We start from the raw sequence: 25,063 nt of genomic DNA, 5'->3' as shown, positions 1-25,063 counted from the left end.
TCATTTTTTATGTTTCATTTGTTGCATTCTTCTCACCTATTGTACGTTAGTTTCCTTGTAGAAGCTGGCTTTTTTGGTTTCCGCTGAAAAAAACCGCGAAAAAAACATCTGACTCCATCATTTTTTAATTGTTAGTATTAAATTTTAAAACACGTTTCTTCAAATATCTCGAAAATTCATTTTATGATACTGCCGTTTACTTGCCCATGGCAGTATTAGCTACTATAAGTCATCATTATAAACACGAAATTTTTGGGGAACACATTTTACACAAGTTTTGTAGCATAACTACGGTAAATTAAAACTAACTTTTTACCAAATACGATTCTAAAGATAGTAATACAATATAGTGGGGTAAAGTAGCCGTATTTCATCCCCGCGTCCAATTTCGTTCCCCTAAGTTTCTCTGGTCTAACACTAGGTGTCGCCATCGATGATATTTTTTCCGGATACGGTTGAGAACATTATTCATTTGTGGAAGTTTCACGAGTCTAATCCGCTGCGTTGCCGATTGGAAGTACTTATTCTGATTTTTGAACTTGAATCATAGTAATACTATTTGTAAATGCATTTTATGCTCTGTAAGAATGTGTTTATTTAGTTGTATTTTACACACATGTTTAGAGTATGCTGTAAACTGAATAATCTGAGTGCTTTGCTGTGTTAGGTTCCCTTCACCTAGAGTAGGAAGTTACCATATTGGCAAATATGATATTCCTACTTTCGTCCCCTACCAAGATTGGAGAGACATTGATGCAGAGAATCTTATTTGCCAAAAAAGTTTTTATGCAGACAAACATGGAGAAATATAAATACGTTGCCCTCAATGCGCCTTGTGGCAAACACAAAATGTGCTCCGGGGCGAAGAAGGAAAAAAATATCCTTTTGTGCCGCTTGTTTGGAGGCTTGAAAAATCAATCTTACATTTGTTAATCAAGTACTTATTTTTAAAAATGCACAATTTGCGATGTATTCTCTCGTGCAATTTCCTATCTGTGCTTATTCTTATTACTAGATTTTAAATTCATTATTACCTCTTTTATAGGGCGTATTATAGCAGGGACGAAAGATAGACAACAATTTTCAATTCTTGTAAAAGTACATTTTTTTTTTTTTTTTTTTTTTTGTGAAAAACAATTTGTGTTTCATGTATTTAAGCTTAAAAACCATGTACAGACTTAGTTGGTAGCGTAATTTTTTTTTTTTTTGGATTAATTGATCGTAATACGTGCAATTCGAATGCCAAAAAGGTAAAGTGGAACAAAATACGTCGCTTTTACCCTAAAATAAAGTACAGTCCCAATAGATTTTAAACGAACAAATGAATTGAGTTCGAATAAAATATGTATTCTTAAGAAAACTGTGCATAACAAACAACGTGGAGTGTGGGGACGTGGTTTAATTTCGTTCATGTGCTCTGCACAAGATGGTAGAATTAACGAGCTATGACTTCCTTTTACACTAATTTAATGATAATAGTGGCTTGGAATAAGCAAAGAAACACTTTAAATATTTTTACCCCAAGTTTGTTGCGAACTGAAGCAAAAAAAACGTTTTATACAGATTAATTTTCCTAATATTGGACATTTTAATGTGATTCAATGGTCTACTCTCTAAATATCTCCAATAGTGGCCAAAATAAGTCCCAGACTGAAAAAAAACAAGCTGATGTGTGCATTACATGACTTCCTTTTACACCAATTTAATGTTATTTCCTCATTATTGCACTTTTAATGTGATCCAATAGTTAACTCTTTAAATATCACCAACAATGACTAAATTGAAACCAGATTTTAAAAAAAAAATCCGCCAAATTTGTCGCCAAGTTGGCAATAAAAAGACTGGCGATATATCGCATAGTGACTGCCAAATTATAACACCACTTGAGTTTGCATCGAAATTAACAATGATTTCCCTCCAAAAAGGTGCAAAAGACCCCTTTAGAAATACCCGAAGGCAACCAAAAAGGGAGGTGCACAACTAGACCCGACTAGGAGTCTAAGTGCCAAATTTCAACTTTCTATGTTAACGTTCTTGAGTTATGCGACATACATACGCACATCCGTACATACAGAGAGTCACGAGAAAACTCGTTGTAATTAACTCGAGAAACGTCAAAACGGATATTTTGGGCGTCTATACATTCTTAGGTACATATGTACGTGTGGTCGGGTCGAAAAAAAAAACTCAACATTCATTTGGGGGTGAGCAAAGTGGAAAATAAGGCCTTTTTTTGAGTGAAAATTTTTTCGCGAATATAATACTTCCTTTTTTGTAAAAAAAAGTAAAAAAGAATTAAATTAAAAAACCGACAAATTTGTCGCCAAGTTGGCGAAAAAACTTGGCCATATATCGCCTAGCTAGTTTGCTAAATTATAACACCACTTGAGTTTGCACTGAAATTAACAATGATTTCCCCCAAAAAAGGTGTAAAAGACACCGTTTGAAACATCCGAATGGAAACAAAAGGGGAGGTGCACAACTAGAACTCACTAGGTGTCTACGTACCAAATTTCAACTTTCTAGGACATACTGTTTTTGAGTTTATGCGAGATACATACGCACATACATACGTATATACAGACGTCAGTAGAAAATTCGTTGTAATTAATTCGGGGATCGTCAAAATGGATGTTTCGGGGGTCTATACGTTCTTAGGCACATATCTACGTGAAAAAAAAAAAAACTCAATATTCATTCGGGAGCGAACAAAATGGAAATTTAGGCCGATTTTTTTTTGGGTCAAATTTTTTCTCTTATGCAATACCTTCTTTACTTCTTAAAAGGGAGTAAAAATTGAAAAAACTTTTTTTTGTTTTTCAATTGATTAAACATTTTTCAGACCGACTAGAAACATGCTTCGATGTACATGGGTTTCAGACCACCTTTGTTACAAATTCCATGACTGACAGACACACTAACACATATAAAAACAAACTTTCTTTTGTACAAAGAGAAGATGTGTCCCTAAAAATAAATCGAACATTAAAAATGAACGTTCATTGTCTTTCGAGAACCAATTTATTTTTAAAACGTGTGAAATGACTGATAGCAAATATACAAAGGTCAAGAGCACATAAAAAACGGAAAGAGAGAAAAGAATGGGAAGGAAAACATAACAGACAGCAGGATATTGAATTTCAAGGCCGAGCGTTGAGAGTAAGTGTCAAGTTCTTATCTGAATTGTATACACATGGCTGAGTTAACGGAGAAAAGTCAACTCCTCGCTTGTGTGCTTAAAAAATAGGAATTTAAAACTTTAAAAGTGACACTTCATGAAACTGCCTTTACTGTAAGTTAAAATTGTTATTTTATTGTTCATTTGAGTTAGCGATTCATATGACAGTATACTAGTTACAAAATCTTTTTTACCACAGAGCAATAATTGTTCTTAATGTGAATGAGATAAAGTTAAACTTAAACTGGTGGGATGGGTGTTTTATACCACGAGAATTGGACCTTTGGTTTCAAACTTTTGGCAATGCTTACATGTGTGGATGTATACTGCCGTGGGAAGGTAAAGGGTAGTAACGGTAAATTTGTCATGTTTTTACTTCCTTTTACACAATAAAGGAAGTATTGTATTCGCAAAAGTACGTTCAAGGCAAATGTCGGCCTAAATTTTCATTTTGTTCACTGCTGAGTTGTTTTCTCGACCGCACGTGTACGTGCACCTAAAAACGTATGGACGCCAGAAATGTCCATTTTGACGATCTCCGAGTTAATTACCTCGATTACCACGAGTTTTCTCGTGACGTCCATATGTACGTATGTGAGTATGTGCCTACAGTGGCTCCCAAAAGTCTTCGTACACCTACGACTTTCAACGAAATAGGCCCCAAATCATTGGTTAGAATTAATATTTCGGAATAGGTATTTAATTATAAGATCTATGATCAATTTTTAACAAAACTGCATGAAAAGTTTTTAAAAAATATTAAAACTTAATTTTTAAAAATCAAAAACCGAAAAGTGCCGGAAATTTTATCTCACAAAAGTCTTCGTACACTTTATAAAATGTCTATATATTATTGAATAATCTAACTTTAGATTAAATTATCAATTAGTAGAATATCATACAGTATTCATAACACCTTTTAAACGTCTGGGAATAGATTTCATTCTTTTTCTTTCTTTTTTAGCGTAATTTCTGAGTAAGTGTTCTACCACACTTCAAGTATTACTATTTCTAGCTCTATTTTCGTTTTAAAGCCCTATTTTCGTAATCTAGCCTCCAGATATCTCTAAATATGTTACATTAAGTTACAATCTGGAGATTGAGTGGGTATTTTCTAAACTTTAGGACAATTTTCGAGGCACTAGACGCAAACGTTGAAAACCGTGTGCTTCTTATCGTTATCCTGATAAAAAACAAAGTTGTTTCCAATAACCAAATTTTTGGCTAAGAGTTCAAAATTGATTTTTAAAATATTTAAAATAACAGCATGATTCTTTATTTCATCAAAAAATTACAAACTACCAAGTCCTGATGCTGATATGCACCCTCACACTAAAACACCTTCACCGTCCTGATTAACTGATCCAACTAAGTTCTTAAGTTCCTAATTTTTTCTTCTACTTACAGTTATACAACAATTAAACCAAAAATGTTGAATTAATTTTTATCTGTAAGTAAGACATGATTCTAAACTGTTTTTAGCTTATTTATCATTGATTTTGCGACGAAAAGCGTAAGCTTTCTGTTTTTCGCACGGCCAAGAACATTTCTGCGGGAAGAGGTCCCATTTAATCCAGCAAATCAAAGAACTTGGCGAACAATTTTAGGTGAAAATTAAATTTAAAATGTTTCATTTAATTCTGCAGAAACGTTTACAGTACTCTATTGTGTATTTTTTATAATTTTTTTAACTTTAAATCTACGATCACGTTCTGTCAACTTTGCCGGTTGACCTTTTCTTACCTTGTTTTCGGTCCGATTCCTTTCGTTAAAGCATTTTATCAAGCACTTTACAATGCAAACAAATAAATGAACTAATTTAGAGACATTTCAAACCAATTTACCACTACTGTGGGAAAAAAATTCAAATTTTGAATGACGTTTGCAGTTTTTTAAGAATATCAGCCATTTTACAGTAAAAAGCAATATATTAAGGAATAAATAAACAAAAAATTAAAGCCAAATGACTTATAAGGGTCAACACAATGTAAAAATATTAATAAAATGGCATATGATAATTTTAATCATGAATTTATTCGAAAATATTTGAGTGTACGATGACTTTTGTGGCGTGTTATTTCTCTGTCTCTTCGTTTTCTGACCCATTTTAAAAAAAAAGGTCAGTCCATATTTTGAAAAAAACCAATGGGTTATATTTAGAATGACATAGCAATGATGTGAAAAAAATATTGGACTTTATATTCGAATTCAGTTTTGAGTTATTTTGGTTTTACTAAAAAATTTCAAAGTGTACGAACACTTTTGGGAGCCACTGTATGTATTTCATATAACTCAAAAACGGTATGCTGTAGATAGTTGAAATATGGTATCCCCCTATTTGGTGATTCCTAGTGGGGTCTAGTTGAGCACCTCCTCTTTTAGTTGCATTCGGAGGTTTCAAAAGGGGTCTTTTACACCTTTTGTGGGAAAGGCAGTGTTTATTTTAATGCTAACTCAAGTGATGTTATAATTTGGTGAACATTTGGCGATATATCGCCAAGCTTTTCGTCGCTACGTTTTGTCAACAACTTATAAATATATCGCCAAAATGGCGATGAATTTGACGAAAAAAAATATTTTTCGAATTTGATTTCAATGTGGTGCTATTGACGTTATTTAGAGAGTTATCCATTTAATCACGTTAAAATTGTCGATACTGGAAATCTCTGTAAAACTTTTTTTTTTTTTTTTTGCATCGATTGGCGATAAACTAGTTAATATTTGAAACTTTTTTAGATTCCTTAATGTGAGTGACGCGCCCGAATCAGGTAAGGTTATGGTGTTGGTGTATTTCTGAAAGTATCGATTAAATCAGAAACCATTAAATTGGCGTAAAAGGAAGTCATGTAGATTACACATCAGTTCGTTTTTTTTTTTTTTTTAATTTTTGTTCTCTATTGTACTTCAGCTTTTATGAACAAGCTTGCTTATCTAGTTTCTGCCAAAAATAAAGCACGAAAAAACTTCAAGCTCCAACACTTTCCTATTCTTAGTATAAAATAACAAACGCATTTCTTCGAATATCTCAAAAACTCATTTCTTCAGACTTTCAAACCTTCAAAAACTCATTTACCTTCCTACGGTAGTATATGAATATGTATATCACACGTGAAACTGTTTCAGTTGTATTTTTTTAATACTACAAAAAGCTTGAGAAATTTTAAAAGTCTGCTAAACTTTGTGAAGTTCACAAGAATTAAATGGTTGAGGTAATATACATATTATTTAAATAATACAAAGTAATTTTACTTTTGAATATTAAGATGTAAAATTAAATTATGAATAGACTATGAGGTTTTATATATATTTGTAACGACGTTTATATTCTTCTAAAACGTGCTTTTAACAGCATATTCAACTGCTAATACCATTATATTATTGCAGTTAAATGTTTCCTATTAATTGTCATCTAAGTACATTATTTTTAATTGATGTGTCTCCAAGTTTGTAGCAGCACTCTAAAATTACCAAAACCTGTAACTTTGAGTTCAAAAACAACAAAGAAATGATTTTCACTTGTTCGTTGACTTCCGATATTTTTAAAGGTTAAAATGAACTTATGCTTATTTTTTACATCCTAACCTTTCTATTTTTTTAAAAGTCCTTTAACGCTTAATTTAATGCTACTTTAATATTTTCATTGCATCAAAAATTATTTTTCACAGAATTTTTCAACTCTCAAATGTACTTTTTCATTATAACTATATTTAGGTCCTGTAAACTAGATCACCTTTTGGAAAGTATTGTTTTTGAACAGAATAAGATAAGGATAAATTCTGAAACAAATAAAGATGAAAGCCAAAATAATTTCAAGCATTTAAATTTTCTGCCAGATTAAAACGAAAGATATAATAAATCAAACGTCTTTGCAACTGCACTTCTTTTTGACTTATGGTGTTAGGTGCTGATATGTACTTTTATCTTTGATCTATACTTTTTTCTTTCTGTGAAGAAAGTTAGCGCAGAAAATGCCCCTTTTTCTTACTCTGTCGGACATATTTTCCCGTGGTTAGTATGCAGCTCGAGTACTCTGTGAACCTCGCCATCTTTGGATAAATAACATCTCAATTGTTCAAAATCAGGATATCATATAAAAAATGATTTTTACATGAAAAAGTCTCTGTTTTAGTGTACATTTCGCTTAATCTCTTTTTATATTGAACATTTCTAATAATTGGTTCAAATTTTATAAAACTTCAACTGCCCTGTTGATTTCTTAGAAGAAAAAAAAGCTTTCTTCACGGCAAAAGCAATATTGAATCCGGCAACTGGACAAAACTCATTACAGAGCATTATTAGTGGATTCCAGAGCTGTTAGTAATAATTCCATTAAGCTGCAGCATTTACCGGAAGAGAAACTTAATATTCCACAAGGTCCTGTTTAAAAACGACTTTAATCAGAAAAGACATTTATTTATGTTGAGAGTAAGCTTAAAGGTACCATACGTCCGGTTTTCCGGTAGCCTATCTCGTAGCCAGGGTTGCCAGACATCCCGGATTTCAAGGAACAGTCCCGTATTTTGAAAAATTGTCCCTCGTCCCGGGGAACTTCCAAACGGGACGGCTTAGGTCCCGCATTTTAGCTTGTTACAATATTTTACAAAACGAGTCATTATTTTAAGAGAAAAAAATTTAAGTAAAGCGAAAAATGTGAAAAAAAGAGCAAAAAAGAAAATTATGTGGCAGCAAACGTAAAAATTATTTTCGTTTTAATTTGGTTTTTGTTTTGGCAAAAGCGCAGATCAATGATTACTTCCTCTTTGCTCATTGACTAATGTTGGAAATATACCCCTGCGCATGCGTCGGCATTCGCAATGAAAACGTTTTTTATACTTTGATCGGCGACATTTTGTAAAGTTTAATGCTTTCATACGATTGAATTCCTCAGATTTTTCATGAAGAAACGTTCTACGTCGGAAAGCATCCCTTAAAAATACACCATATCTAGTAATTGCCCTCTGCCTTAAAAAATATCCCCCCCCCCCCCCCCCCGCTTTCAGTCCTAGAAGCCCTGCCCCGTATTTACTGTTCTTAAATCTGGCAACCCTGCTCGTAGCGTCCCCGCACATAGCTTTGGGACGCTGAATGTCTTACTTTTTGAAGTGACAGAATGGACCATTAGGTGTGTTAAATTGAAAGTCGTTGAGTGGAATTATTTAGGAATTTCCATAATTTGAAACATGCGCACTTTTTCATAAATGTTGAATGTATATTTTATATTTCTCCGACTCTGATGCACCAGCAGGAAGTGATATTTCTGCGTTCGAATAATTTTTGGACCAACGAAAAAGCTTTTTTCTAAAGCAGTTGTTGTTGCCGAGTCGTAGTTGAGGAGGTGCCAATCAAAACCACACATGTCCAGCTTCAACGAAAATTGGATTAGCAGCATATTCAAAAATTACAGAATGGTTCCTATAGCAAGATATAGCTAATTTAAGCCGAAGAAATTAATATCCCATTTAATTCTGTTTTCAAACAAAAATCTAATCATACAGGAAAACCTAAATCAAACAAGAATGTCCATAGGCCATATATCAGAAAACAACATGTCCATTTTGCCAATAGGAGGTTCATATTTTGGTCACGTGATTTAAAGCTGATTTACACTGTCCAGCTTTGCACTTGCTGCTGAGGTTATGGTGGACGTCTGTGAATGTTTTTAGGTTCTTAGTTCATTTAAAAACAAAAATGTCCATTACGATTTCAACCAAAGAAAAACATGTCTATTAGACCTAATCAAAGGAAGATACGTCCTAACAAAAAATTAATTACAGCTTTATTAATCTTGAAAGCTTTTCTTAAGAATATTAATGAGACTAAATAAATCTGTATAAATATACTAGCCACACCAGCACGGCTTAGTCCGTAGTAGAAAAGTAAAAGGTCTTTTGATTCGCCAGTATATTCACAAATAATGGATGATGAATTTCTTACCAATATGCTATGTTAATTTATTCGTCCATGTTACGTTAATTTGCTCGTGTGTGTTATGGTAGTTTACTTGTCCATGTTATGGTAATTCGCTCAGTATTGCTGCAGAGGAATTTAAACCACCAATGGTGGCTTAAAATTGGAATAGAAAATTAACAAAATCGAATTTTGGAAAAATCTCTTCTACGTGCTCACCCCAATGCTGCGAACTAATTTTGCGCCAAATTTCATGAAAATCGGCAGAACGGTCTATGCGCTAAGCGTGTAATAGACATCCAGACATACAGACTTTCAGCTTTATTTTTAGTAATTAAAACTACTTTTTTCCGAAAAAGGTAACAATAAACAGTTTTTGTGCATCCTCAAAAACCATTTGGAAGACAAAAATTTTAAAAAATATACGGCTTTTTTTGATGCATTTGAATTTGCCTTAAAATTTTTTTATGTTCCGTTTCGAGGAAGAAATATGGAAATATTAAGTAAACTTCTAGTTTCGGGGTTGAATGGTATTCCCCAAAAGTAGGGTAAGTGATCCAGTAATCGGCGAGTCTCCAGTAGTCGGCCGAAATGACATAAAACTGTTTTGTTGTTGTATTGATTGCTGAAATTTATAGGTTAACAAAAATCTACAACCGATCTCTTAAATGGTCGGCTACTGGTGATTTTAACCTATGTATGAAACGTATATTAAAGACGTTTTTTGCAGGTTTTTAAGAAGACATATCTTCGAAAATGAATTCTAACGTCATGGAGAGCATTAACGTTCCTCCTTGGCCCATAACGGCAGCTGTCTTAACTTTGGTGACGGCTGTAGTATATCACTATTTCACAAAAGATAAAAAAGTACCTCCAGGACCAATTGGAATACCGTATTTCGGGTATTTCCCGTTCTTGGAAAAGGAAAGTCTGCATACTCATTTGGAAAAAATCGGGGAGAAGTATGGAGACTTCTATAGTTTTACCTGTTGTGGACAACTCTACATACATCTAGGATCTCACAAGGCAGTTAGAGAAGTCTTGGTGTCAAAGAGTGACTGTTTCGAAGTGAAACCTGACTTCATGGAAACTGTGTTTAAAGATGGTAATTATTCTATTTTTTAGTTATTTCTTTCTTTTTTCTATACCAAAATAAAATGTGAAAATTTACTTTAGGACTACCAGAAAGATATGGAAGAAAAGATAAACTTGCCGCTTGCTTTGTAGTCTATTTTAGCGCACATCCTTATTTTCAGGTGCATTTGGAAAGGGGATGCAGAGCTATATCTTCTATTTTCCGAATCGGGGCAAATTTTGAAACTTCCACGCTTACTCATCTTTATTTGAGATTTTATATCGAGTTTCAAAGGGAAAAAAAACACAGAAATAGGGTGAATTTGACACCTGATCAAGGATTCCGACATGCTGCCCCTACCCCAGATCCGGCAGTGAAGGGGAAAGGATCGCCTATATTTGAATAAATAAAGTTGGTGTGAAAAGCCTAAAGCCTACAGCAAAGCATGGAATCGTAGAATCAGGCGCAATTGACGACCTAATATTATTTTGTGGATGAAAAAGCTGTATTAAGTGTGATTTAAGAGCTGTACGAAACTGATTCTTTTGGCATTATCTATTTTAGGACTAATTCTAGATAATGGAGAATCCTGGAAAGTCCTCCGAAAATATTTTAACCAATACCTGAAGGACAGCGGCTTTTCGACCATTAAAGAGGAGAAGGCGGGGCCTTTCTATGACTCCACGCTCGCCATCATCTCGGACCTGACGAATTCAAAAGGCAAGTCCGTAAACATCACAGAGTTCGTAATGGAGAAAAGCATCTACATCATCCGTAAGATTCTTCTTGATGAATCTTGCATGACGGATGACGAACTTCACTCATTTGTTGCGGATTATGCAGAAATGACGGCAGGGTTATTTGACATGCGATACTTTCTTTGCTCCAATTTAGTCAGGTAAGCAGCTGAGTTTTTATTTGATTGTTTTTTTATTTATTTATATTTATATATATATATATATATATATATATATATATATATATATATATATATATTCATACACTGGTGGACAAATGTTAAGGACGGATGGCAATAGCAGCGTTAGCAATTACAAAATGGAAAGCAAAGAAATATGGAAATGAGCATAAGTTCGGGACACAGTAAGACGTGTTGTGAGTATGCAAATTTTAGACTCACGACGTTGCTGGTCACGTGATAGCGCTGAAAAGCGATGTAAAGGATTTGGCGCGTGACGACCAACGTTGTTCAAAAGCAAAGTTTGACGGGAACGAATTAATTGACGAAGTTGCATTTTTCGGTATGTCTTCCCTATATCCCTTAGATGATTTTATGGGTGGCCGTGTGGTTGGCAACATCGAAGACGGTCAGAAAGATTTAGATGTTGCCGGGGTGTTCGACTTCAGTCGCAGGGTTGTTTCGAGAGATTTGGAAATCATTTCAAATAAATGGAATGTGTTGCAAATGTCACGAGGGAGATCGTGTACGCAATACGACATCAGCAGAAGATTGGTACTTAGTGCTTGCAACGAAAAGGAACCAGCGCAACACAGCTAATGAGGTAGCAAAGCAGTTTCCACCTGCTACTAGCAAGCGAAAAACTGTAGCCAGACGTTTAAATTTAGTAAGACTATACGCCCATTAGCTTGTTTCGTACATCTCATTGTCGGCAAGTCAGTGTTTTGCTCGTTTGTAATAATGTCCTCAGCATCGCATTTGGAGAGAACTTGACTATGCTTGTGTACTATTCTCAGATGAATGCAGGTTCAGTCTGTCGTTTAATAGTGGACGACAACTAACCTGGCATGATAGTAGTACAGCATACAAGCCGGCAAAATTAAAAGAAAAGGACTAGTATCCAAAAGTTGTGTCATGGTATGAGTAGGATTATGATCGATGGCCGTACGTCGCTCGTGTGCTTCCAAACAAGGCTATAACGGCTAGTGATACATTAATGTTGCTCTACTGCCTTATGTTCACGAGTTCTGGGGTGCTGTGAGCGATAAATTGGTTTTCATGGATGGCAACGTATCATGTCATCGACAATCGACTTCCATGATTGTCCAGCTCACTCAAAATATTCCACCCATCGCATGGCCAGCACGTTCTATAGATCTGAATCATATTGAAAATGTTTGGGATGCTTTGGGGAGCAGTCTTGCTGGTCGACAATGCCCTCCAATAAGCAAGGACACCCTTATCTGTGACTGACAGAAGAATGGGATGAATTACCCCAACAGCTGCTGTTAATGTTGTGTAAATCATCATATGACGTGTGGAAGCTAGCATCGCTCTCCATGGTAGCCATATCCAATATTGACATCTTACGCCGAAACGTTTCATCCTCTGAATACTTTTAAATGTCTTCTGCATTTTAAAGCACAATAAATTATCGTCATTGCAATGTTCTAGAGTTCTGGCATTAGTTTATTTCACTTGGCATCCAATTACACTTCTTTTTACGCGCTACATAGCACATTTGAATCCGTCCTTAGCAATTGTCCATCAGTGTATATATATATATATATATATATATATATATATATATATATATATATATAAAATTAAGCAAACAGAATTACAAATATTAAACAAATTATAAATAACAAAAGATGATAAAAAGGAAAAATGCAAACAGCTAATAAGTAGGAATAGATAAAGAGTGAATCCAGAGCTCATCAGCCGTGGAGGATTCATTAATTATGGTCAAAAGACCAAAATTTTAACTATAAACTAGAAGAGAATGTTTAAGCTCCAGTACATGTAATATAGAGTAACAATGGGCAAACGCACCACTTGCTAAACTAAAAACAATAAACTAGAGCTCAAACCTAAAACTAAAAGCAGGGGGTTTCGCCTCGACTAATTAGGAAAACAAGTTCCGATAATTAGCCTTCCGCGGGACAGTACCTGCCAATAACAAAATTGTCTTACCTTGAAATCCGCGTAAACAAATCCTGTCCATTGTTCAGCCTAATAAAAAAAGCCAATCCATTCGTCAACAAAACATTAAAAACATAAAAACATATCCGGAAATCGGTCCAAAGACATACCGAGTCGCCTGTTTCGCACGTGTAAAATTTATCCACCACTGTGATTCATAAAAAAATGGTTTGTCACGGTTGTATCATACATTTACACAGTTAAACAGTTTCAAAGGAAGCGAAATGTTCATCGAAGGCTATACTTAAGCAGATGTTTTCAACTATCTCTGTCATTCTCTTCTAGTTTATAGTTAAAATTTTGGTCTTTTGACCATAATTAATGAATCCTCCACGGCTGATGAGCTCTGGATTCACTCTTTATCTATTCCTACTTATTAGCTGTTTGCATTTTTCCTTTTTATCATCTTTTGTTATTTATAATTTGTTTAATATTTGTAATTCTGTTTGCTTAATTTTATATTTACTTGGCTTTTTAGTTTTGCTGCGTTGCGCATCTATGGGCTCTTGGTGTGGTCTTTTCAATATTTTTCACTTTTATTATTATTATTATATATATATATATATATATATATATATATATATATATATATATATATATATATATATATATATATAAAGGGTGTCCCAAAATTAACGCAAGATTTGAATTTTCCGCCATTTTTGCAATAAATGGTTGGCAACCCTGAAAAAAGAACAATTTGACAGCTGAGAGTTTAGGGTAATCAAAAATGGAGCGTTATACGATACAATAACGCGCTTTCATTATTGAACAATTGTTTCGAAAATAATGAAAGTTGAAGCTGGTCAAACAGTTACTGTTACTGGCGCTCGGTATCGCAACACGGTAATGCACGGGTGGTTGTGGGCTTGTTGACATAGACCTTTGAATTCAAATAACCCCATAAGAAGAAATTTAAAAATGTTAAATCACAAGATCTAGGGTGCCAATTCTGATGACCGAAATGAGAGAGTACGCGACCAGGAAATGCCTTATGCAGTAATTGAAATGTTTCACTCTCTCTAGCTGTATGTTACAATAACACCCCATTTTTACTAGTCCTAAACTCTCAAAACTCTCAACTGTCAAATTGTTCTTTTTTCAAGGCTGCCAACAATTTATGGAAAAAATGGTGGCAAATTCAAATCTCGCGTTAATTTTGGGACACCCTTTATATATATATATATATATTTGTAGTTCGTAATGCAAAATAAAATTATGATTTTTTTTGAAGTAAAACATGTTATGTGAGGGCTTTGAAATTCTGATCCGCAAGCTTTTTGTCTGACGGAGGTAACTTAGTTATCTTTTTTTAAAATTGTTGGCAAAAACAATAAAAAATAATAGCAGTTATTCAGTTAGTTTTATTAACGCATTGAAAAAATTAATTGTAAGTCTGAACTTAAGCAGAAATTTTTTTGCATAGATGTACTATAACTAGATACACAACTCCGTAGCGAAAGCCACTGGCCGTCATTTTGAACGAGCAAAACTTTAAATAGACGAACAAAAGCGTAGCCTACGTGGATGCAACTCTATTTGGATTCCATAAGGAGTACGTCAAAAGTTGTTTGCATGCCTGTGCCAAGCCATGAGCATGCGCTTTTCGGAAATTCGCCCGTCTATACTGGAAGGGCTCGTTGTCCATGAATCCGGTTTCTCGTTGTGTTTCTAGTTAATACAACATCTATGAAACTTTGTGGTCATCAGTTTAAAAACGTAATGTTAACAAAACTAACTTTATAATAAATAATATTTTTCATGGGTTTTTGTGAGCAATTAAAAAAGCGTGTTTCGAGTATTGTTTAGTTTTCTCGTTGTTTATGTTCTACTTTCTTCATTAAAATATACATTTTTTATTCGAATATGCCTAAGTCAGGCGTAGAAAGAACAAGAGAGTGGTGTGAGAAAAAACGTGTGGGTTCAGAATGTAAAAGAAAAAATATCACTTCTATCATGTCTATATAACAGACTTTTTGTTTTAATCCAACAAAAATTTGTTGACGTCACAACGAAATCTTAACTTTTAATGACATAAATATGGATTTCCTCACTCTTTGGTCATGACGAGCAACGATATTGCTCCAAGGTTCTTTCCTTTTTGCATTGTGCTCTGAATAAAGAAATTTAGGTTTGGAGTTCGTTTCTGCCGGCTGAGTACTGACTAAGGCCGACAGTTTACAACATTGAGTGACCATACTGGTGAAGCCAAAAATTATTGAACTTAAAACAAAAACCCTTTATTCCAAAAGAAACAAATAGTTTTACTTATATAATAAAGCAGTCCGTTAGCAAATGGAACATTAATAAACATACTTTTCAAAAGTGGTAAATGCATTTTGTTTATCTGTAAAGTTCTGGTAGCATTTTACGCAGCATTAACAGTTTGCCAAAGCATAAATTATGCTCATTTCTCATTTAGGACTCTTTTTCATCCACGGAATCATGTATTTAAAGTGGCACAGAAATACCATGACAAAATAGAAAACTTGTTATTGAAAGTCATGCAGCGCAGCGAATCGACACTAGATGAAAATCATATACGAGACATATTTGATGCATATATAATGGAGCGACTTTCCAGGAAAAGAAAAAATGATTCGACAGCGGAACACTTTTCTGGTAAGAAATTGTTCATAATTCCCATGCGATCAACGCATTTTAGTGCTTTCACATCTTTTAAACGTTATTCTTTTTTTAAACGAGCTTATAGATGTAAAATCATTTTTCGTATACCCTTTTGGTAGATGACTTAACACAGACAAGCTTGCACAGCTCTGCATCGAAAACTGGGTCCCTTGAATCCTAAAACATGTGTCTGAATTTCTTGGCAAATTAGTGCTTTTAACGTTGTAACTCTTATTACTGTTATTTCGTTTCTCAAATGTATATTTATTTATTTTATATTAAACTTACATTTAAAAAAAGTAACATGATTTACTGCTTGCAGAATTAACGTAGAATCTACAACCCTAGGAAGTTTTTTAAATAAAAATTTAAATTTCAATGTGCCATAAACGATTCTATGATTTTTGGCACAATATACATACTTATCAGTCGTATAATGCATATATGCGTACATAAAGTTTGCTAAAAAAGTAACCTACCTTTGACTGAAAAAAAATTCTGAAGCGTTGGAAACTTTCACCCCTTCAAAGTAGTCCCCTCAGGACTCCACACCTTATCCTGACACAATTATCCTAACGCTGCTGCCACTATTGGAAGTATTCTGAGAAGGTCTGTATCGGAATTTTGTTTAGTTTGGCTGTCGTTGCAGTCATAATATCCTCTCATGCCTGAAATTCCGTTGCTTTCAAGCGCCCTTTACATTAAGGGAACTTTCAGAAGGCTTAGGGTTCCATATCAGAAGAATGAGGTGACGACAGCGGTCTGTTTTTTTTTTTTTTTTTGAAAAAAAATTCCGAATCAAGAGCGAGAAACTTACAAGAAAATTGCCACCAAAAACCAGCTCCATCTACCGAATGTTCTACATTCAGCTGTCGCCCAGTTTTTTGGCAATGCGATGCAGTAGCATTGCTCCAATCATTCCGTCATTTTCCTAGAAATTGAAAAATTGACGTATGCACTACACACTGCCACACTCAAACGCTGTTTGTCAACGACCAACGCTATAATAAACAGAAAAGAAAAATCCCACAAGCGAAAAAGGTTCAAGATGAACCCATTCAAATGCGCTTGATTTATATCCTTCATATATTGAGGACATTCGCAAAAAAAAAAAAAAAAAAAAAAAAAAAAAAAGAAGAAGATTCGATAATTTTTAACAAACCTCGTATTTATAATATAAGTTATTTATAAAAACAAAACTCAAGAAATAGCGCTTTCTTTTTATTAAATTACCAAAGCAAAAATTTTCGCTCATTAACTGCATTTTTCTTTCCTCTTCAGACAAGCGATTCACGTCCTCTGTGATCCAAATAATTGGAGACGGCATAACTTCTGTGGCACTGTTCACGTGTAACTTCATCAAAGCCCTCCTTGACCACCCGGAAGAGCAGGAAAAAATCTATCAGGAAGTCATCAGCATTGTTGGCACAAATCGACAGCCAGCGATTGCGGACAGAAGCAAGCTACCATACACAAATTCATTCATGTACGAAGTGATGAGGACAACACAATTCTTTCCTCTAATTCCAAGTTTACAATGCACGAGTAAGTTTTTTGTGTACATTTTCTTGTTGCTGCTTGTAAGACAAAGTGCACAGGCAGAAACGATGACAAAAATTAGACAGTGTCAAAGATCTTATCTGTGCATAATGTATTACTGATGCAGTCCATGTTAATTTGGAAATGGGTACGAGCAATGGAAGGGCAGCTAGAAAGGAGTTTGAGCTCCAGCACTGTGCCTGTGCAGTGATTGCGCTCCCCATTTTGCACTCAACCAAGGGAAGTGACACAACTCAAAAAAAAAAGACAGCATTGAAGAAAATCGAGGTTTTACAGAACATTAGTTTTAAGTGATTTTGTCTCAAATATGACAATATGCGCAAGAACTTATGATGTGATGTTTACTGGTTAGTGTTTGTTGTCTACGTTAATAAAAATTTCTACTTAAAGTTCGAAATTGTTTCTTCTAAATTATGAAAGTTTAATGATATATTATGACTATTGCTTACATCGCGTTTACGTCACCACGCACCAGTTATGAAAGATGATGCGAGTTTTGTGGCAAGCAAGAGCATTACATGTAGATTTTAAATCAATAGGTAGTACGTTTTTCTTAAATTTTGAGTTGTGTCACTTTTCTTGCCGAGAGGAATGTTCTTGAGCACTTCAAAAGTGTTTTGCCCTAGTCTGTTTATGATCGTCTTAACACCTCAAGGTTGTACTTTAATTCTTGTTAATTTTACTAAAGAGATGAATTTCATAGCATCATCGCCAAGAGTTTGTTAAATATAGCATTGGGATGCGTCTTATTAAAGTTCTTACAAAATTCGTTTAACTGGTAGGAGAAAAGGGTGCTCATGAGAACACGGGGCACATGTGAACATGGTGTGTTTTTCTAAGATCGCTTCAAGCAAAAAACCTGGAAAAATTCTTAAATAAGGACAGTACCAGTTGTACCTCTTAGACAAACATTTAGAGCAATAAGCCATTTGATGTGTCTGTGGTGGCAACTTCTTTGTTTTGGCAGGTGTTGAAAAAAAGAATTTAATTTTTTCTTCACGTGAAAACATTTTCAAAACTAACTACAATGCTAAACCTAAGAATAACGAACCACTGTAAGAACATTCAAGAAAATTTATGACAATTTTTAATTTTTTTTATTAAATTTAAAAAAAATTATTTTTGCGAATTAGTTCTAAAGCAGACGATGGGGCACTTGTGAACACAACATCTGGAGGCACTAGTGAACAGTTCTCGTAACCGCTCTCCGTAATATTATTATTAGTGAAAGATATTGTTAGTGCTATAAAATGTGTTAATATTTATAATTATTATTTTCCTATAATTAGGTTGTAAATTTATTGTTAATTGTTATTAATATTATCAAGTATTTATTTATTTATGTTTATTATTTTTATTTTTTAAATTTTTTGTTACTAAATTAATTAATTAATTTAATTTTTAGTTTAGTCAATAATTTAGTGTAATATAATATTTACAGGAAACAAAAAGACACAAAACATTTTCATTTAATTAAAATCTGAATCATTTTAAAGTACATTATCAAACAATGTATGAAGCCTAAAAGCAAAATATATATAGAATAACCTTTGTATAATAAGAAGTACTTTGTATTATGTAGTCATATTAGTTTTTTTCTAGTCCATTTAGTGATCAGAACAGGCTACGATTCTTAAGAATTTGACAGTGAACAGTTATAAATTTGGGAAAAAAATATTTAAGTACTGTACAATTGAAACTGACGCAGTATAGGTTACAAACCCTTCAACGTATTTGTTATTTAGGTATATGTTTCATAATGAAGAATTTTTCCTTTAAAATGTTATGCTTCTTTGCATTTTTTACCCGTGTTCATATATACCGCAAGCCTGTTCACATGTGCACCTCTATAGGGGCACATGTGAACAACTGAAGACGTCTCTTAACAATACCAAAAAATATAGGAATAATTTTTTAAAAAGTCCCAAAAAAAATTCATGACACAAAGAAATGTTTATTCAATCATAGGGACACTTTTGTGTTGAGAAATCGATGTTTTTTTTTTTTTTTTTTTTTTTTTAATAAAGAATTAAAAAAATTGTTCACATGTGCCCCCTTTAGCCATATTTAGTTTTTCACTATTTTAAGTATTACTTTTGATCAATAAAAGTTCATGCTCTGAAGTTCGGCTGACTTTTCCTTGTTTTAAAACTCAGGCGTTTGATATCAAAAGCAGTTCAAGCCATTCATTCTTAAAAATTGTTTTATTTCATAACTTGACACTTTTGGTACATAGATAAAATTACGCTACAAAGCAATTTCAAGCACATCCAGTTTAATCAGGTTTAAATTGGCTGTCAAAAATCATCTTTCTTTGAAAAGCAGCTCAATGCGTGACTATTTATTCTTTTCTGAACAAAGGGAGCTGGTCTTAATCTTAAACGCTTCAATCTAAAAAAAAAAAATAATAATATTTTTTTATGACAAGCTGAGTTGTTTCACATTTTTTAAGAATAAATTTTTATGAAAGAGCATGACCGAAAACATGGGTTGAGTTCCTTTTTTTCTTAATTTCGACTTATTTTCTCTTTTAAAAATAATTTTAAAAGACGTTTAGTCGCTGTTTTCATTTCCACTGCTGACGTCACTAGTGAGCAAGTAGCTATGGTTACTAGAACAAAGTTTCAGGACATTGTTAATCCTCACCAAATTTTATTTCATAAACAATTCTCATTCTACTAATAATTGCTCACAGTGAAAGATCACCAAAAGGCGATATCTTGCCCCGATTCAAAATGACTGTCTTCACTTGTGACGTCACACGATGAAGCATCTTGATTTAAAAATCTGACATTTAAAAAAAATTCTTAAAAATTAAATGTTGGGAAAGCATGAGTATTTTTTAGCTCCAGATATCTAACTACATTTTCTGTGAAAAAACGGTACCTAGGTTTCCACAAACAGTTTGGATAAGCTCATCTTCGACTGGTTCCGCTCTATGTCCGTAAAAACTAAATCGAAGTAACATGAAATACAATGAAATACTAAAATTAAGATTATTTTCCCTCACGATAATATGTGACCAATTTAACATGCTAAAAGAACACATAGTTTTAGGTATTAAGTTATTTAACCAAAATTAGAAACTTTTCTATTTAATTGGGGAAAAAGCCACTATCCAGTAATTCTCTAGTACCTCGAGTAAAAAAAGAAGAAAAATGTGTCGCTCAAATACGTTTTCTACTTCAAAAATGTCTATGTAAAAATTGAAAATGTTGACAACCTCCGATTTACTGTATTTGTTTAATTTTCAGAGCAAACAACTATTAGAGGCTACCGAATACCAAAGGATGCTATAACTGTCTTCAATTTTTGGGCCATAAACCACAACCCCCAGACATATGAAAATCCTTATGAGTTTAAGCCTTCAAGATTCGTTACAGATCCTGGAAAGCCAAAACAAGAATTGCCCATAATTTTTGGAACAGGTAAGCATACGTAAATCTTTTAAAAATAAAGCATTTGTGCATGCAGTCTGGAATAACCATAACTGAGCTGCAGGCAAAAAGCTTCATAAATAAAAGATGCATATCATCTCAATGGTAACTAAACATATTTTAGCACATGAACTTTATGCTGCCGTGGGCAGGTAAAGGACTGCAAATTTTTTCTTTTTTATTGTTTTGCATTTTTGTCTTTTATTGTACGTTAGCTTTATTGTGCAAGCTCGCTTATTTGGCTTCCGCTGAAAAAACAGCGCGAAAAAAATGTGTAATTCCAACATTTTTCGAATAGTAGACTATAAAGTGCTGTCCAATGAGAGATCTACCTTGACCGTACAAAACTGAAATGTTCTACCTCTTTGGATGATTTCTTAATTTCTAAGGTGACGTTTAAAGCTCTAGAACCAATACCACATTGCGAATTCCGTTTGTTAATTTACATCTGCTTACCTCCCCTTCATAAAGGTGAACTCTTCTAAAATGAGGCGCAGTCAAGAGAAAACCAAAGGCAGCTGGACTATAAAGGGAAGCATACTTTCAATTTTAAATTTTAAGTCCTTCCCTTTATTTTGAACTAACTGCGTTGCCCGACTTTGCTCGGTCCACCTTGAAAATAAAAAATGTGTATAACGTATATTCAACAATCAGGCGTAAAAAAAACAAAAGAAAAAAAAACATCATGATTTCCCTTCCAAGCAATGACGACAGATATTAAAATACTAATTTTATCAATAAAATTTCTCAAAAGAGAAATTAAGTCCAGAAAGATGGATTTAAAATGCGTAACCATGGAAACACAAAATAAAATAAGGAATTAAAATGCGGAAGAAAATGGTTCACATTTTAAATGGAATCGAGATTTCTTAAACTTGATTTAAAAATGCTTGTAACTTTTTTTCCTTTTGAGATAAAACCTTATTTTTTCGACCATAGGTCGAGTTAGATCTGGAGTAAAAAAGGTCGCTTTTTCAAATGGCGTCAAAAAAAAAAAACTGTGGGACAATTCCTTCACTTTTTATGGATAAATTTAATGAAGAAAGTAGTGCCTAAATTTCAGCTAAGCCTAAACAAATTCGAGCTAAAAACGTAAATAACTCCCGCCGCAATTAAGTTAGAGCGTTGGAACAAATTGCGTAGAACGCGGAAAATTCTTCCCTTTCCAACGATATGTAATATTACTAATTGCGAGTAATTTTTCACCCCCATATTCGGGAATTTATGTGAAAATTGGGCCTAAATTGGAATAAAAAAAGAACTATTCATCGAATTGTTTTCGAACTGGTCTGCAAACCTTCTCGGGACTTAAAGGAACAAATTGTGAAAATTTCAGCGAAATTGGCCGGGTAGTTCTCGAGTTTTGCGAGTTCAAACACACAGACGCTTTTTGGACACTTCATTTTATATATGTAGAGATGCATTGCGACATAAAATTTTGTGCATTGTGTCCAAGACTACACTACACTCTCTGAAAGTAACTGGGGAAGAAAAACTTCACGTTATGACTCTTAGTAGCGAAAGAAGACATGTTTTCTTTTACCCCAAAGTGTTTCCTTGTACCCCACAGACTATTTAGGTAATGGAACCACCTCATTTATTTCCACATGAGACTGCACATAGGTAGATAATCACACTATACATGACAAGTTAAAAAGCTCAAGAAATTCCACACCAACAGTACTCTATCTGTGGCCTGTAGGTTGCATACGACCCGCTAATTTTTTCAAATGTAATCTAAAATCATTCAAGAAAAAATTAATTTATGCGCTGAATGTATGTAAAATACATACAAAATTGTCATTTACATCAAAATTAAATCTTCCAAAAAATAGGAAGAATGAAAAACTTAAGTTGTTTCCATTTACCCCAGAGTGCAGTATTTGTGGGGTAAATATAAACATCTCAATTGCAGATCCAAAATAGCTGAAGAAATGAAATTCATAAATAAATACTTCTAGCAACCTTCCACATGACGAATAGAACTATGTAAAAACCAGTTACTTTGCATTTTGTAGACCTGCAGGAGAGGAAAATGTAAGATCACTAAATTTTAAAAAACACCTTTTTTCACAGTGTCTTCTTCAAACACTGATGACCTTACACAGTTTCGAAATACGCGAAACTCTGAATCTGTTCCATATGTTACCTAGTCTTTACCCTTAAATCGGTTAGTTCCCAAAAACTACTACGAGTGTGATAATAGCGTTTGTTTCAATTGATTCTCAAAATCGACTACTCTCTCGGGAGAAGCATTTAAAATGCTTAACCAAATTTGTTTTAATGTAGTTTTTGTTTGAATTTACATTTATCCCAGGTTAAATAACGTTTTGGATTGTTATAATCTTGTGCGGGTATTACTCTTTTGTTCATTAATTATGGAATTATCCGATAATTCAATTACGGATATTACTTGAATTTACCTCGAATAATTTAAAAATGAACGCAAATAAAGACAATAATAACAGCGTGTATGTCTCTATACTATTATTGTCTCTATACTATTATTGACGCATATTGTTCTTCTGTAAAATCATTTGATGTGGTCAAAATATTAGTGCTTTCGGTTATTAATAAATGAAATTGTAACTTTTTGTATACTTTTATTTCTTTTCTTTAAATGACATTTCTGAAAGACTTACTGACTTCTGGGCATTTGGAACCGCTGAAACAAGCAATTGTTAGGTGTCAGGTCTCTTATCATTAAATGATATATTTTGTCATTTCAGGCAAGCGATCGTGTATCGGAGAGTACTTCACGATGATGCAGTCATTCCTCTTCCTCACCACAATCGTCAAAAATTTCAAGCTCTCTTATCCCGACGATGCAAGGAGGAAAGATCCCGTCAGTTTCATCGAAGGAAATATATACGCAATAGCAGAACCTAGACAAGACTAGAAAATTTCATGCAATCATCGAATCAGTGAAAGCCCTTGAAAAGACCTTCAAAAACTGGAAAAAGCGGTCGCTGAAGCTTGTTTTCCAATTTGAATCAGATTTTCAATCTGTTAAGACTCACGTTAGAAGGACCTAGAAGTTCACATAGCATATTTGAGGCAGTGAGAAGCAAAGGGATGTAAGTGGGCATTTTCAAGTTTTAAGTAAAACGAATAAGATAAGGTCCTAGATAGGCTTTCATTGAAATTTTTTTCTAAATCATGCTGTATAACAGCACCTACCAGGACTACTCGTACTACATCTTGCCCTAAAACAGAGGAGAGGGTTACCTACCATTTGTACTGGTTACCTCTAAGTTCTTAATTTTGCCATTTACATCCCTTTGCTTCTCATTGCCTCATTTGAAGATATTATACTCACTGCCAAAAGTTAAGCACGAAAAAAAAATGTTATTTTCTGGAAGTCAATCTGAGTTGGCAACAGAGAGGCTCCGAACAAGACCTATTTCTCATACATTTATTACACGAGTGATAAATAAATCCCCCCCCCCCCCCCCCAATGTCCACATATTTTTTACAGTCCACATTTTTGCCAGATCATGGTGCGGTCCCCTTTGGAGTTTTGTAAATTTCACATTTTAAAATTAGTTTCATCCCATTTTTCTCATACTGGGCCCGCTTTCCATTTGAATCCCCTATTGCTGTTGTCTTTCTAGGCTCTCTCATGTGGGGACACAAAAATTCATTGCGACCGCCCTCAAACCTGAAAATCCACTGTTGATGAAGAAGCTGTAATTTTCTGTAAACGTATGAGCAATGTATTTACCAATGCGTACTTAATTTTTGGAAGTGAATATCTATCTGACTGATGCCAGTTACGAGAAAAAATGCCTACATGCGTTAATATGGAGACGAATTCATTTCATTCATATCCTTAAAACTTGGTACACAGATTGAATAAAAACTCAATGTGTGCTGCTTAAAGTTTGAATTAATTTCAATTTAAAAAAAAGTGTTATTGAATGTTTCGTCCTGCTTTGACTGATTTTCGAGCTTATTTACATGTGAAATAGCTTTATTGATTTTGGAGCAAAACCCAAGTGCTGTTCCATAACTTAAAGTTTAATCAAATGCTGTTCTGTCAAATAGAGAACGAACAGTTTCCAATTTCCTAATAAAATTTATTTTTACTGTTTGACGTAAATGACTTTTGAAAAATTTTAAGAAAAATTAAAATCTTTGCCGAAAAACAACAAACAAAAGAAAAAGCTTGAACAAAAAATGTAAAATTTCAAGGAAGTACAAGCGAACCTGGATTCGTGGGTTCTATTGATTTTAATGACGCAAGATCCTTAAGAGGTGCCCCAATATTGTCTTTTTGTATGTTTTGAGCACTAAATAAACATTTTACCATGATTTCGAACAAATTCGCAGAATAAAAATAAAAAGTGTTTTAATTGACTTGTTCATTCTCTCTC

The 25,063-nt window shown here is 33.8% G+C and overlaps 1 protein-coding gene across 1 annotated transcript; it reads left to right on the top strand.

The window, feature by feature from the left end:
- Positions 1-3,180: 3,180 nt before the first annotated feature.
- LOC129220884 (cytochrome P450 2A9-like) lies at positions 3,181-25,046 on the top strand. The gene is made up of 7 exons (XM_054855318.1): positions 3,181-3,292; positions 9,816-10,190; positions 10,725-11,058; positions 15,485-15,684; positions 16,972-17,235; positions 20,505-20,678; positions 23,417-25,046. Exons 2-7 carry the CDS (start codon positions 9,842-9,844, stop codon positions 23,584-23,586), a joined length of 1,491 nt encoding a protein of 496 aa, XP_054711293.1. The 5' UTR covers positions 3,181-3,292; positions 9,816-9,841; the 3' UTR covers positions 23,587-25,046.
- Positions 25,047-25,063: the final 17 nt, after the last annotated feature.

Source organism: Uloborus diversus, chromosome 4 (assembly GCF_026930045.1).
Source record: "Uloborus diversus isolate 005 chromosome 4, Udiv.v.3.1, whole genome shotgun sequence".
In the NCBI taxonomy this organism is placed as follows: domain Eukaryota; kingdom Metazoa; phylum Arthropoda; class Arachnida; order Araneae; family Uloboridae; genus Uloborus; species Uloborus diversus.
The sequence above is the reverse complement of the archived record's forward strand: the minus strand, read 5'-3'. Positions and strand labels throughout refer to the sequence as shown.